Raw genomic sequence first — 13,458 nt, forward strand, 5'->3', positions numbered from 1 at the left:
GGCGGTGTTGTTTTCAACACTGGGAAGTTACTTGCTCTTCATAATTAGCTTTACAAGGAGATGAGTTTGTCTTTCTCTGAGAAATGTCTGTGCGTGGGCCAAGTTCAGGGTCCACGTCTATTCTAAGAATTTTCCCATAACCCTCTTCTGCCTTTAAAAGACCTGTGTTGACATTGTGAGCAACTCTGAAGAAGATGAAGAAGTGTACATAAAGTTGCTACTCTTGTGTGTATCTTGTTGGTGTAGTGTTGTCCCTGTTCGGTCATTGGTTAGCTATCATTGTTGCTGCTGTCATGTGAATATTTAGCTGTTAGGCACTCTTTAGGACTTCATGAAGTTGACTCAGTTTCTGTGAGTCAGTGTTGCAAGGCTTTTTCTTCCAGTAATAGGACAGCATATTTGAAGTCCAGAATGATAGATTTTGCTGTGGCCCTTATATTCGGCTTCGGAAGCCATCATTTGACCCTTTTTTAAACAGGATTCCAATTATTGTGTATTCCCTTTGCCTGCTGTTTACTGAGGAGTAGAGGGGTAAATGCAATAGTCGAGGTCTGAACGAATCATCCTTTCTGAGGCTCCCAGTAGGTCCCGACTTTGATTTCATTTCCAATTTTATGCTGTTTTTAAATTTTCCAGATTTTTGGCTGTCGTGCCATCTCTGACTGACAGTTCGGAGTCTGTGTCTGGGCAACGACCGAACACAAGTGTGGAACAGGGGTAGGTTGTTTGCTTCTTGCAACATAGTTTAATAGTGAAATTAGGATGGTTTGCATCTGCACAGTGTTATTTAATATTTGTAATGAGTGTTTTCCCCTCCTAGTGGTTGCACAGAATGTTTTAAATACTGAAAACTTAAAAGGAAAAGGGCACGGTATGCGTGATCACTCCTGTCAGATAGCACTCATGGTTCGATGGATCTCCTGGAGTCTTTGAAGCAGCATATGGTCCTGTGTGCATAATTGAGCTCATACTCTAAACACAGATTTTTATTCTGCTGCTTCTATGCAGTGTTGTATGTCACTGTTTCTCCCTGCATTTAAAATATTCTTCAGAAATAATTACTTTTATTTACTACCCAGTCATGGTATGTATAAAGCATTCTCTTATTTTTGGATACTTCATCTTTGTCAGGTCTCCTCATTCTCATAATGCAAATGTGATTGCTCATTATTTTTTTACGGTAAAATCCCCTTAGTGAAAAAAAGGGGTATGAATTTTAAGGCTTTTGATAAACAAAACCAACTTGATTTCCATAAAAATTATACATATCTATGTCCCACCACTAGTGGGTAAGTTTACTTATCTCAGTCGATGCTTGTCAACTTTTTGTACTTACCTTTTCATTTTTTACTGATTTTATAAGATGCTTTCTCAATTTCTAAATGTGCATTTCTTTTATTTTCCTAATCTCGAGGACTGTATGTGTTTGGTAGCCATTTAAAGTCCTCATTTGTGAATTATCCATAACTTCGCCTATTTTTTTCCTGAGTTCTTTTTTGTTGATGGTAGTGACGGTGGTTTGACTTTCTTTTTTAATTGAGGTATAATTGATATATAATTATAGTAGTTTAAGGTATACAGTATAATGATATTTGCGTAATTGAGAAATGATCATCACGATAAATCTACTGGACATCTCCTCTGAGTTCTTACTAACAATTTGTGTGGGATTTTTCTATAATTATGTATTACTACTCCTTTGTTATATTTGTTGCAAATTGCCCAGTTTTCCTCTTCATTTTGTCTTTTAACATGTAAAGTTAAACTTTTGTTTTTATGTGTTCAAGCCTATAAGTGGTTCCTCTGTGCTCATTTCACCTGCTTTTAATCTTAAAAAGTCCTTCTGAATGATACAGCCATTTCCAGAATCCATTTATAGTCACTCAGGAACTGGTAGCCATTTATAATTCATTGGAAAAGAAGCAATGCTTTTGGGCTACGGATGATTGCAACATGCAGGAAAGTGACTTAAAACTTTACTGGGGATTCTGTAATTTGTAAATTTTGATTTCAGTCTGTGTGCATCTAACTATATTAAATACGTGTGTTTCTCTTTTAACTTGTTGCTTTTCTTTTTCTTTAGCTGAGGTTTAGCAAATGCTAAATATGTGCTTTTGTTAACCTCAGATCATGTTCTGTTCCTAATCATTTGTGGTGGTGCTAAGATAAATAACAGGAAGTAAAAGGTCGCCCTACAGGACACTGAGCCCTTTTTTCTACTTGTAATTAAGTTGCCAGTACTTTCGCCTGCTTAGATAATCTTCATCTTGTTATTTCATTGTTCTTGCTACTTTTTGTGCTGAGTTGGCAGTTCTTTACTTAAAGATCTGTTAAAAGTTCAAAGGCAAGAAGCAGAAATTCATTTCCAACTTAATCTTTTCAATTGTTCCCTTTCTGAAAAAGTTGAGGAGTCGACAAAGCTCTTTTTTGAGGGAGAGTTCCTGTACATTCAGTTTGCCTAATGGGAAGAACTTATCTAGAAGTGGAAAGTGTTACCTGTACTGTTGAGCTAGAAATGTTTAAGAACTAAGATTTACAAATCTGTTGATTTCCTTTCAGACAGTAAAATACATAGTTCAGTGCTTTCCTATGGGTTCAGTGACCAAGTCACAATCTTCAAATCATTAATTACTAATATTGTAAAGCAGTTAGACCTTAAGAAGGGTTTTATAGCATTCTAGGAACAGCTGATATCTGAAAAAGTCCATAATTTCAAATGACCTGAACAGCAATGACTTTCCTCTCATAAAATACACATATTTTTATTCACTCTCCAACATCTCTTTTAAGAAATATGCTATGTATACTATTTCAGTTATTCCAATTTAATGTCTTTGAATTTGTTTATGTACAGATCATTGTAAAAGGTAGACAGTTGGACTAGATCATTGTTTTTCAAACTCTTGCTATAACCCATCGTAAAAAATAGACTTTATATTGCATCCCAGGACCCACAAACTGAGTTACAAATACTAACACAAAATTGACTGGAAATACTTTCCCCTTACTGTACGTGATGCCTTTCAGTGTTCTCTGTTTTCTTCAGTTTAATTCCATGTTATTCATATTTCAAAATGTTGATTACAACACACTAAGCTGATTTCATGACCCATTTGTAATAGGTCTTCCATAGTTTGAAAAATTCCTGGATCAGATGACTTAAATTTTTTAACTTGATGATCACTCAGATTTAAAATTATATCGCCTATAATTTATTTAATTATTTCTTGTTTTTAGATCTGGGTTGCTTAGCACTTTGGTTGGAGAGAAGTCTGTGACTCAAAGATGGGAGGTAGGCTTAATGAAAATATAAGCTTCATTCATAATTTGTAGTTAGATAGTATAAGTCATACAGCTAAAAGCACTTCAACAATCCGTAAAATACATACATTAAAAAAAAAAGACTTTTTTTTTGTTCTTTTTGGGAAAAACAAGTGTTTTGTTGTTACGAAATCTGCAAGAAAGAAACTATCTTTTACCTCATTTTGCATTTAAAAATTTTTTTAAGTGAACATAGTAGAAATAATGGTCCTGAAACGAATCTTTATTTATCTTTCCCAAGAGAGGTGAAATCAGCAACTTCCAGTATTTGATGCACTTGAACACTTTGGCTGGCAGATCCTATAATGATCTCATGCAGTATCCTGTCTTCCCCTGGATCCTTGCAGATTACGACTCAGAGGTAAAACTCAAATCATTTTATGTAAGTGGAACACATTTTCAAAAGTAATTAAGAGGTACTTAAATTGCTCAGATGTTTTACTTGCTTTATAATTTAATTTATAATATAATTTATAATTTTAATAATTTAAAGTCCTCAACAGGCACTTATTACAAGAAGATGAGAAGAGTTTTAGCTGGGACTTGCACAAAGTTTAAGTCATTGACCAATTTTGTAGATATTAATTCATGGTATCGATTTGGTTTTCCTAAGTGCTAGGTAAATTTGTATCCCCTGCTAGGTGTCCCTCTGTCCTCTACACTGCAGCCAGTTTCAGAAACACAAATGTAATTGAATCATCACCCTGTTTGAAATTATTCAGTGAATGATCATCACAAGTGAAAAGAATTCAGAAACCTCAGCACAGAACCCTTCACAAAGTAGCTCCTACATGTATATCCCTTGAGCGCAAAGACAATCCCATATCTCTCAATTCCCAACCACTAGAACGGTGCCCAGTACTTAGCATACAATTTAAATTTTGTTGAATTAACCAAAAAACTATTAATGAGGGATTTTGCACATAGATTTTGAGCAGACAGATGTACTAACTTGACTTACATTCATGGATGTGGATTCATTTAAAGTACAAGCTTGGCAAAATTGGTTGGTTGTGATACCCTTTAAAAGGACACAGATTAAATACCCCTTGGTACATATTTCAGATTTTTACTTTGAAAACCCCAGGTGGTAAATTTTGGTTCTGTTTTAAGTATATGAATTAGGTCAGTTAGAAATGAACTTTTACAATAATCGGTGGTAGAGAGACTGAAAGGTTCCATCTCATTTGGAAGTCACATGGTCTGTTATGATGTCTTTCGGAGGTGAATGAGTTACCAAGTGCTCTAGTTCATTTCACTTCCCGATCACCTCTAAGAAGAGAATACTCAGAAGTGAAGTTGGGGTGAAATGGGGGAGGAGAGGAGGAGAACAGGAAGGAGATTTGGTGCTCCAGTTACGTGGGTGATGGAGGATAAAGATGAATTCCAGGCTTTTGTGTCGAGTCCCCTGCTGTGTCCTTGCCAACACTGGGAAGGATTTTCCCTTATTCCTCATCTCCAGCCTGGACCCTGAGTGTCTTCTGTGAATACTTAATTTCCAAAGAAGTTGTCTTCAAACTGAACCAGTTAACAAACTGCCATGTGCCTGTCTATAAAATATGGATAACCAGTAGGCACATAGCATTGTTCTGGAGCCCTGTTCTGCCGTTGTGACCACAAATATTTATAAATCATCATTGCTGTAGCCACTGTACCTATGTTGGCGAGAATGAAAGGTGTACAGTAATTTGGAATTGATTTCATTTTGTATTTTAGGAGGTAGATCTTACTAATCCCAAGACATTTAGAAACCTGGCTAAGCCGATGGGAGCACAGACAGATGAACGGTTAGCCCAATATAAGAAGCGGTATAAAGACTGGGAAGATCCTAATGGTAAGTAACATCTTGTCATTGGACCTTGTACCTCAGTTTCAAACATAAGCCATTATTTAGTGGTCTGACATACTTGTATCTTTCCCCAAATTGCTTGTGTATCATTACATCTATTTAAGTTTTATATTCACACATACATACAGCTGTCAGATTTTGCATGCCAACTGATGGCCATGCTTAGACGGCATGTTTTAGGTGGTTTATCACGTACTGGCAGAAAACTAAGTGTCTGCATTTCCCATCAGATAACCTGCCTTTATCTCTAATCATATTTAAGCCAGGAACTACAGTTTCCTTAATTAAACTGTCTTTTAATTTTACTGAGGCACTTTTTGGAATCCTTTTACTTTAAAAATACTACTACTAATAATGATAATGATAATAATAGATAACCTCCTAAAACTCTACACTTATTATTTATTATGTTTAATGTTTTGTTTTATTTTAAAAGACTTATTTGAGAAAGCGAGAACACATGTGCACGCAGGCACATGCATGTGCAAGCTGGGTAGAGGCTGGGGGTGGGGGAGAATCTTAAACAGACTCCACACTGAGCATAGAGCCCGATGCAGGGCTCAATCTCGCAACCCTGAGATCACAACCTGAGCCGTAAGCAAGAGTCGGGTACTTAACCAATTTCACCACCCAGGGACCCCTGTTATGTTTAATGTTTATCATGTGCACCTCCCCCCCCAAAAATGGGTGAAACAAAGAAAAAAAAAAAACTAAGCCTAACAGGATTCCCTGTGTGGACCCTTTTTCCCTGCCAAGGGGAGTTTGTAATAACAATTGGATAATATTCACAGGCAACAATTTCGAGATATAGATCATTGTAAAGCCAGAACCTCATAAAAGGTGGCTGTAAGTCAATATCCTGCTTCAGTGGAAGGTGGTTTGCTATTAAGGCTTAGCTATTACAACATGAATTACTAGATGTGCTAAGTTTGTGGGGAAAGGCATTGAGTTATACTTAATTTGGATTACTGCCAGATACGTAAGTGAGGGGCAGCGGTGCCATATGTTCTAATGCTACAAACGCCAGTACCAGTTGTGTTTAGTGTCCCAGCTATCACACGCATTAGTGCTTTCAGGCCTATTAATACCAGTTTTATTTTTCACATTCACTCTTTTGTTTTCAATTATGCTTTAATTTTTTTTGAACAGGAGAAACTCCAGCCTACCACTATGGGACCCACTATTCATCTGCAATGATTGTGGCTTCGTACTTAGTAAGGATGGAGCCTTTCACCCAGATATTCTTAAGGCTGCAGGTAAAACTACAAATTTAGTATTTTTCTATTTTATTCAAGTCTTCTTTCTATTTAAAATTGTTGCTTTTTTTTTTTAAATGTTGTTATCTTGGCTTACAAGAAGCCCTGTGGAGTTTTAGTTACAAAAAATAGTCAAACATAATTCAAGTGGAATTTCACTGGATCAAAATTGATGAGTAAACTAGAATTTGTTTACAGTAAACAAAAGCCAGGGTCCTTGAGTCAAAGAAGCAAGTACCATGTGCTTTCCAGCCAGGTATATGGAATTCAGCCTTAACTGCTTTAAATTAGCAATAAATGTTTTTAAAAGAGTAATACAGTCTAGCTCATTTGCTATCTTCTTTATTATAATTGCTTTTCTCCAAATTCTCTTTGGTTTATTCAGCAAATATTTATTGAATACCTACTATGTACCAGGCACTGTTCTAAGTATGTGGAAGATATCAGTGAATAAAGACAAAAGCCCTGCTTTGTAGAGCTTCTATATTTTGGTTGAGGGAAACAGACAAGAATAATAAATTAAATACATCTTAAAGTGTTTTAGAATATAATACATGCTATCAGAAAATATAGATAGATCAGGGAGAGGGGGCTGGGAAGTACAGAAGTAGGAGTAGGAGGTAGAGAGGGTGCAGTGCAGTTTTAAATAGAGTGGTCAGAGTAGGTCTCCTTGAAAAGGTAGCATGTGAGCAAAAACTTGAAGGAAGTGGGGCAGTTACTCATGCAGATATCTGGAGAAAGTGTGTTCCAGGCAGAGGGAACAGTCCATGCGAGGGCCCCAAGTCAAGCATGTGCCTGAGATGTTTTAGAAAGAGCAAGGAGGCCACTACATCTGGAGCAGAGTAAGTGGAGGGGAAATTCGTAGAGGATGACATCAGAGAGGTAACGGGCCAGATCGTTGCAGGCCTTGGTGGCACATTGTATGGACTTTGGCATTTTCCCCGCAATAAGCTTCAGCATAAAGACAGACTGTGTCCACTGAAAACACAGCAAGAGGGAGTTTGATTGAGGAAGGTGTGGCATATCTATGAGGCTGTGTAAGAAATCCCTTTTCTATTTGAATTCATTATAACTTTTTGATCACTTTCTTAGTTTTTTGCCTAATTCCTAGTAGTGTGAGAACTTGAATGTCATTTATTTTATAAATTTGTAATTATTTAATTATAATTTAATTATAATTATTTAATGTATAAAATCAGTCGAACATGTATATTGAATTTCCAGCTGTAGCTGGCTACATTAGAATCTTGGGGCTTTTTTGGTTTCTTTGTTTTTGTTTTTTTAGGGGAGCATCATGAAACTGTAGAAGAATTCATATTTCCTTATATTCTTGTCCTCTCACTAAAAACTAATTTTTCAATGACTTTTAAATGTCTTTGTATTTGGGTTTCACTTTGATTACAAAATACATGCATTAAGTACCCTTTGTCAGAAACACCCCCAAAATAGTTTTCTTTTTGTGATTATTTAAAATTTTGTGTGTTTGACGTAGGATGGTGGGAAGTGGAATTGTCACCAAATGTATTTATTTGGGTTTTTCGAGCCCGTGAGCTTGACAGAAGCCGTGAGGTGGGGACGGCGTCCTAACAGAGCGGTGCCTTCTCATTCTGCCCACAGGGAGGCCACTTCGACCTGGCTGACCGAATGTTCCACAGTGTGCGCGAGGCCTGGTATTCAGCATCAAAGCACAACATGGCAGACGTGAAAGAACTTATCCCAGAATTTTTTTACTTACCAGAATTCCTGTTCAATTCCAACAACTTTGATCTAGGTATGTGCAGCTGTGGCACGGTCTTAGGAACGTTATCCTGGAAAGGACCAACAGAAATGTCGCTTTCCTGCATATTGTCTGCAGTACACACTGACAAGGAAAGACTTCCTTGTGGTTTCAGCAGCTGTTATTTACTATAATTGGGTGTGTGGGAGTAAATATAAAAAGAAAAATAGATTTATGCCCAAAATAACTGTTTCAAATGTGGAGTCTTGGGAAAATTTAAAAATTGACACAGATTGCATCTAATGGTCAGAATATTGTGATTTCAGTAAAAACAGAGGTGAGGTGAAAATTTATTTAGAAATCATTACTGTTGAAATTAAAAGCCAACATTTTTCATGTACTGTTTTAATCTTATCTATTGCCTGAGGAATTCTCAGGTTGCATGCTAATATGTTTGAAAATTAGAATTTTAGAATAAGTTAATTCCTCTTCTTTATCCTGTTAGGCTAGTATTATCTAGAAAAACAAAAACAAATCAATAGTCCTAAAAAGGAGAGAAATTTCATCAGTACTCTGCTCTCTTTGTATAATCCAGCAGTTACAGGAAATAGATTTGATTTTGGCTACAGTTTCTTGGAACACAGTTTGCTGATCTAGGTTTTTTAGTATTTCTTTTAAAACATATCAAAATTCCATTATTTCCACTTCAGAATATTATTGCCAGATTTTGTTCTATTTTCATATATTTTTCATAGTTCAAATCATATTTAAGTGTTCAACCTATAAATCCTTACTATAGTACCTCAAAGTTTTGTTAACAGAAAATTCAGGGAAATGTTCATATCCGTTACATCTGAGTGACTTCTTTTTAAAAACAGTTTTAAATAATTTTTGTTTAATTGTCCATTAGCAGTTCTAACCTCGTGAAATTATATTATAGCTCCAGGTCTAATGGGAAAGATAATAAGACTCTCTTAATAGCCCCAGCAAAAGACCTGAAATTGAGTCTCATTACCTGTGATCAGGCCTGGAGCTCACCTTTGAGCAACTAAAAACACCAAGTTCTGGGTCTTAGAGTTGTAGGGGTGATGGCTCCTTGAAGAGAATAGATGGTGAACAGAGAAGAACAACAAATGCATACACAGCATCTGAATATGGATGCACATTAGTATTTTACTATGTTCACTTACAATTCATCTTTGGAGAATGCCACTGTCTTCCCTGGGAACACCACTTTCAAAGAGAAAAATATGGAGAGGTACAGAAAGAGAGAGCCCCAATCTTCCAGAAACACTGAATCAGTTATAATAATGTATGTTGCAAGAATGTTTGAGTCCAGACCACTTACAAACCCAACTAAATTATCTGCTTTTAAATAAGTAAATTAAAAAAAGGGTCACGTATTTTTGTCATGCTCATCTTCATAATAAATCATCTTCCTTCCATGAAATCACACACTTTAAAAAACACTATTTGCGTATAAGAGCTTAAGCTGTTAAAAAAAACAGCGAAAGCTCTAAAACTCTTAGAAGAAAACACAGGGTTAAATCTTCGTGATCTTGTATTTGCTGATGCATTCATAGGTAGAATATCAACAGCACAAGCATCAACAACTAAAAAAAGATGACTTGAACTTAATCAAAATGTAAAACTTCTGTATCCAAGAGCATTATGAAGAAGGTGAAAAGAAAACCTACAGAACAGGAGAAAATATTTGCAAGTGATGTATCTCAACAAGGGTCTAGTGTCAGAATATAAAGAACTACTACACTCAGTGGCAAAAAAGATAACCCAGTTAAAAAGTGGGCCAACAACCCAAGTAGACATTTCCCCAAAGAAGTTCAGCACATGGCCAGTAAGCACGTGAAAAGATGCTCAGCGTCATTAGTCATTAGGGAAATGCCAGCGAAAATCACGATGAAGTACCACGTCACATCCATGAGGCTGGTTGTGGTAAAAACAAAGAGCCACCGCAACAGAAAAGAGCAAGAGCTGATGAGGGTGTGGAGAGAGTAGAAGCTTCACGCACTGCTGGTGGGAATGTAACATGGCTCAGCTGCTGTGGAGGACAGCTTGGTGGTGTCGCAAAAGTTGAAAATAGAACCACCGTATGACCCTGTACTTCCACTCTGAGGTCTGTGTCCGAAGGAACTAAAGACAGGGACTCAAACAACGTACATATCCACAGCTGTTCACAGCAGTATTACGCACAGTAGCCAAGTGGTAGAAGCGAGCCACATGTCTATCAGTGAGTAAACAAACTGTGGAGTGTACATTCAGCCATGGAAAAGTATGAATTACTGGTACACGCTGGAACATGGATGAACCTCAGAATCATTATGCTAGTTAAGCCAGACATAAAAGATCACATAATGTATGATTCTGGTTATATGGAATATCCAGCGTAGGTCAATCTATAGACACAGAACACAGATTGGTGGTTACCCAGGGGTGGGGGGGGGGGCAGAAGGAATGGGAAGCCACTGCTTAATGGGTACTAGATTTCCCTGTGGGGTGATGAAATGTGTTAGGGCTAGATAGAGGTGGTGGCCACACAAAATCGTGAATGTCCTACTAAATGCCACTGAATTGTTCACTTTAAAATGGTTAATTTTATGTTAGGTAAATTTCACTTCAATTACCCAAAAACAAAAAAAACCCCACAAACCCAGAAACACTGTTTACTATCTTTACCATCTTTAAATGATGTAAAACAAAGAGCACTTGGGTTTTTTCCCTGGCTCTAGGATGAGTGGCATTCCCCCTGGTCTTGTTATCTTTCCACCCTTGGACGTAGGTCTACATGGAGGCGAGCTGCAGAGTACCAGAGTCAGACCAACAGTATACGGCAGAATGTTCCCTTTAAATTTTAAAATTACAGTTAGTGCTGGTGAAATAAAATTATATTGCCTAAATATTAGGGATGATAAGCATATTTCTTGAAAAGTAGATTTTATGTCAAGTCTGGAGACTTGGGTGATATTTCAAGGGGAGTAGACTGAGGGTATGTATGAGGGGGAGGGATATTAATAACTCGATTGTTTTATTTTTTTCTTAAGTCATATGGTAATTTTTCCAACCAAGTCAAGACATTCCTTTAAACAATAAACTGATTTTTATGTTTCTTACTTCATATCACATTGTCAATAAGCCATCAAGTAACAGTGACAAGAACAAGTTTGTTTCTGTGGGAGATATTTTCATTGGCCCACACTTGAAACTGCCTTTATGTTCTAGAATTTGAACAAGTGTACTTTCTGAAAATGTCTAATACACCTGTTTACCTAACCAACTGCTGTTGAGCTTGAGTCAACATTATTCATAGAGTCATTGTTTACATTGATCATCTGATTTGTATCTAGGAAAACTGTAAGCTAAAGTTAACTTTTTGGTCTTTACTTCCAAAAAATGAAAAGACAGGACCTGTTTCCTGAGATGCCAGTCCCATTTAATGTTTTGTTGTGGATAGATTTTATAGCAAACACTTTCTTTAATATTTTTCAGATTATCTAGCTATGACTTAAATTAACAGTTTCTATGGAATAAATATCACTTGGTATGCATTTTTTGTTTCTGCCAGGTAGCTCCGTAGTTTTTGCAGATGTTTTTTTTCTGTTAAGTGATGTACTAACAGCAAAAAGTTACATTTCAGATTTTATTTTTTTAATGAGAATCCTTAGAGCAAAAGACATGCCAATTCTACAGAGCTCTCTCAAGAGTTTAAGAATCAGAAAGAGGAGAAACCACATGTATTGCAAATATTTCTAGAAGACTGGTATTTTTATTTCCTCTTTAGCAAAGAGAGTACTGAAACTCCTCACTGTCTGAGAAGTTAGGTATTCCTTCAGTAACCTTCTCCATGTAAGAGGCAAAATTTTGTCAAAACATTAAGACAAGAAATTCAGTACTGGTTCACTGCCGATGACTCACCAAGCTCTAAGCATTCAGGAAAAGCCCAAACAAAAGAAGATTTGAGAGAAATTGCTAATGATCTTCCAAATGTGCAGTCCTAAAGGGATTGAATTTGAGCAGTTTTTCCAAACTCAAAACAGTAGCCTCACTAAATGTTTCGTTAAAAAGGAGTCCTATGGTCAGTTAAATTTCAGGAATGTTGTGTCTAATATCCCTCCTAGAGAAGGGCTGTGCCTCTGAGGAGTCTTGCAGGAAGAAACATGTTGAACTTTGTGTAACTCAGCATTTTCTGAAGTCAAATTTGACAGGGTGGGCCCCTCAGTTTTGCTAATGCTTAATAATCTCTCAGGGAGTTCTCTAAGGAGCAGACGTAGGGAAATATCAGAGTAGATGATCTCAGAGGGTCCTTTCTGGTGGTAAAATTTCAAGAGTTCTGGTAATGAATCTAATCGCTATTTCTCTGTTACTTTTTTTTTTTTTTTAAGATCTTATTTATTTATTTGACAGAGATAGAGACAGCCAGGGAGAGAGGGAACACAAGCAGGGGGAGTGGGAAAGGAAGAAGCAGGCTCCTAGCAGAGGAGCCTGATGTGGGGCTTGATCCCACAACGCTGGGATCATGCCCTGAGCCAAAGGCAGACGCTTAACGACTGCATCACCCAGGCGCCCCTCTCTGTTACTTTAAAGTTACTGTTTATCCCATCTTTCATTTTCTTTTTTATTTATCTAATTGCACAGGCTGCAAACAAAATGGCACCAAGCTTGGAGATGTTATCCTTCCACCATGGGCAAAAGGGGACCCACGGGAATTCATCAGAGTCCACCGTGAGGTAATGGGAGCACCCTTTGCAGTTGAATTTGGATTTCATCGGGTCATTGACCACAATACAAAGAGATGACCTTGAGCAAGATACCCACTTGTACAAATTACAGATATTGTTCTTACGATTTTTAGTTATTTCAGTTCCTTGTGATCACTGGCCAATTCTTTTTGCTTTCTGAGCAAGTAATAAAAGGCTGTGACTGAATGTGTGTTTTGAAATTACAGGCTTTGGAATGTGATTACGTGAGTGCCCATCTGCATGAGTGGATTGACTTAATCTTTGGCTATAAACAGCAAGGCCCTGCTGCAGTAGAAGCTGTAAATGTCTTCCACCACCTTTTTTATGAGGGTCAAGTGGATATCTACAACATCAATGACCCACTGAAGGAGACAGCCACCATAGGGTTCATTAATAACTTTGGTCAGATCCCTAAACAGGTATGGATATTCTTTATCATTGGTGCTCTCCGTTTCATTTTTTAAGCTCTAATATTACTATAGATGATGAATGACCATATAATACAATAAGTTTATTATTATAAACTTGCCACCCAATAGTAGGTTCAGTAGGTTCCAGTAG

At 37.0% G+C, this 13,458-nt stretch overlaps 1 protein-coding gene across 1 annotated transcript in view; it reads left to right on the top strand.

Annotated features, from left to right (window-relative positions):
- The window catches only part of WDFY3 (WD repeat and FYVE domain containing 3), a 235,221-nt gene that overhangs the window by 198,583 nt on the left and 23,180 nt on the right, over positions 1 to 13,458 (top strand). The window contains exons 49-56 of the mRNA XM_008693320.2: positions 637 to 717; positions 3,238 to 3,292; positions 3,563 to 3,682; positions 5,038 to 5,155; positions 6,320 to 6,426; positions 8,044 to 8,197; positions 12,794 to 12,885; positions 13,104 to 13,316. Coding sequence (XP_008691542.2) covers positions 637 to 717; positions 3,238 to 3,292; positions 3,563 to 3,682; positions 5,038 to 5,155; positions 6,320 to 6,426; positions 8,044 to 8,197; positions 12,794 to 12,885; positions 13,104 to 13,316 — 940 coding nt within the window. The remainder of the gene's footprint in view (positions 1 to 636; positions 718 to 3,237; positions 3,293 to 3,562; positions 3,683 to 5,037; positions 5,156 to 6,319; positions 6,427 to 8,043; positions 8,198 to 12,793; positions 12,886 to 13,103; positions 13,317 to 13,458) is intronic.

This window comes from Ursus maritimus, unplaced genomic scaffold (genome assembly GCF_017311325.1).
Source record: "Ursus maritimus isolate PB19 unplaced genomic scaffold, ASM1731132v1 scaffold_8, whole genome shotgun sequence".
In the NCBI taxonomy this organism is placed as follows: Eukaryota; Metazoa; Chordata; class Mammalia; order Carnivora; family Ursidae; genus Ursus; species Ursus maritimus.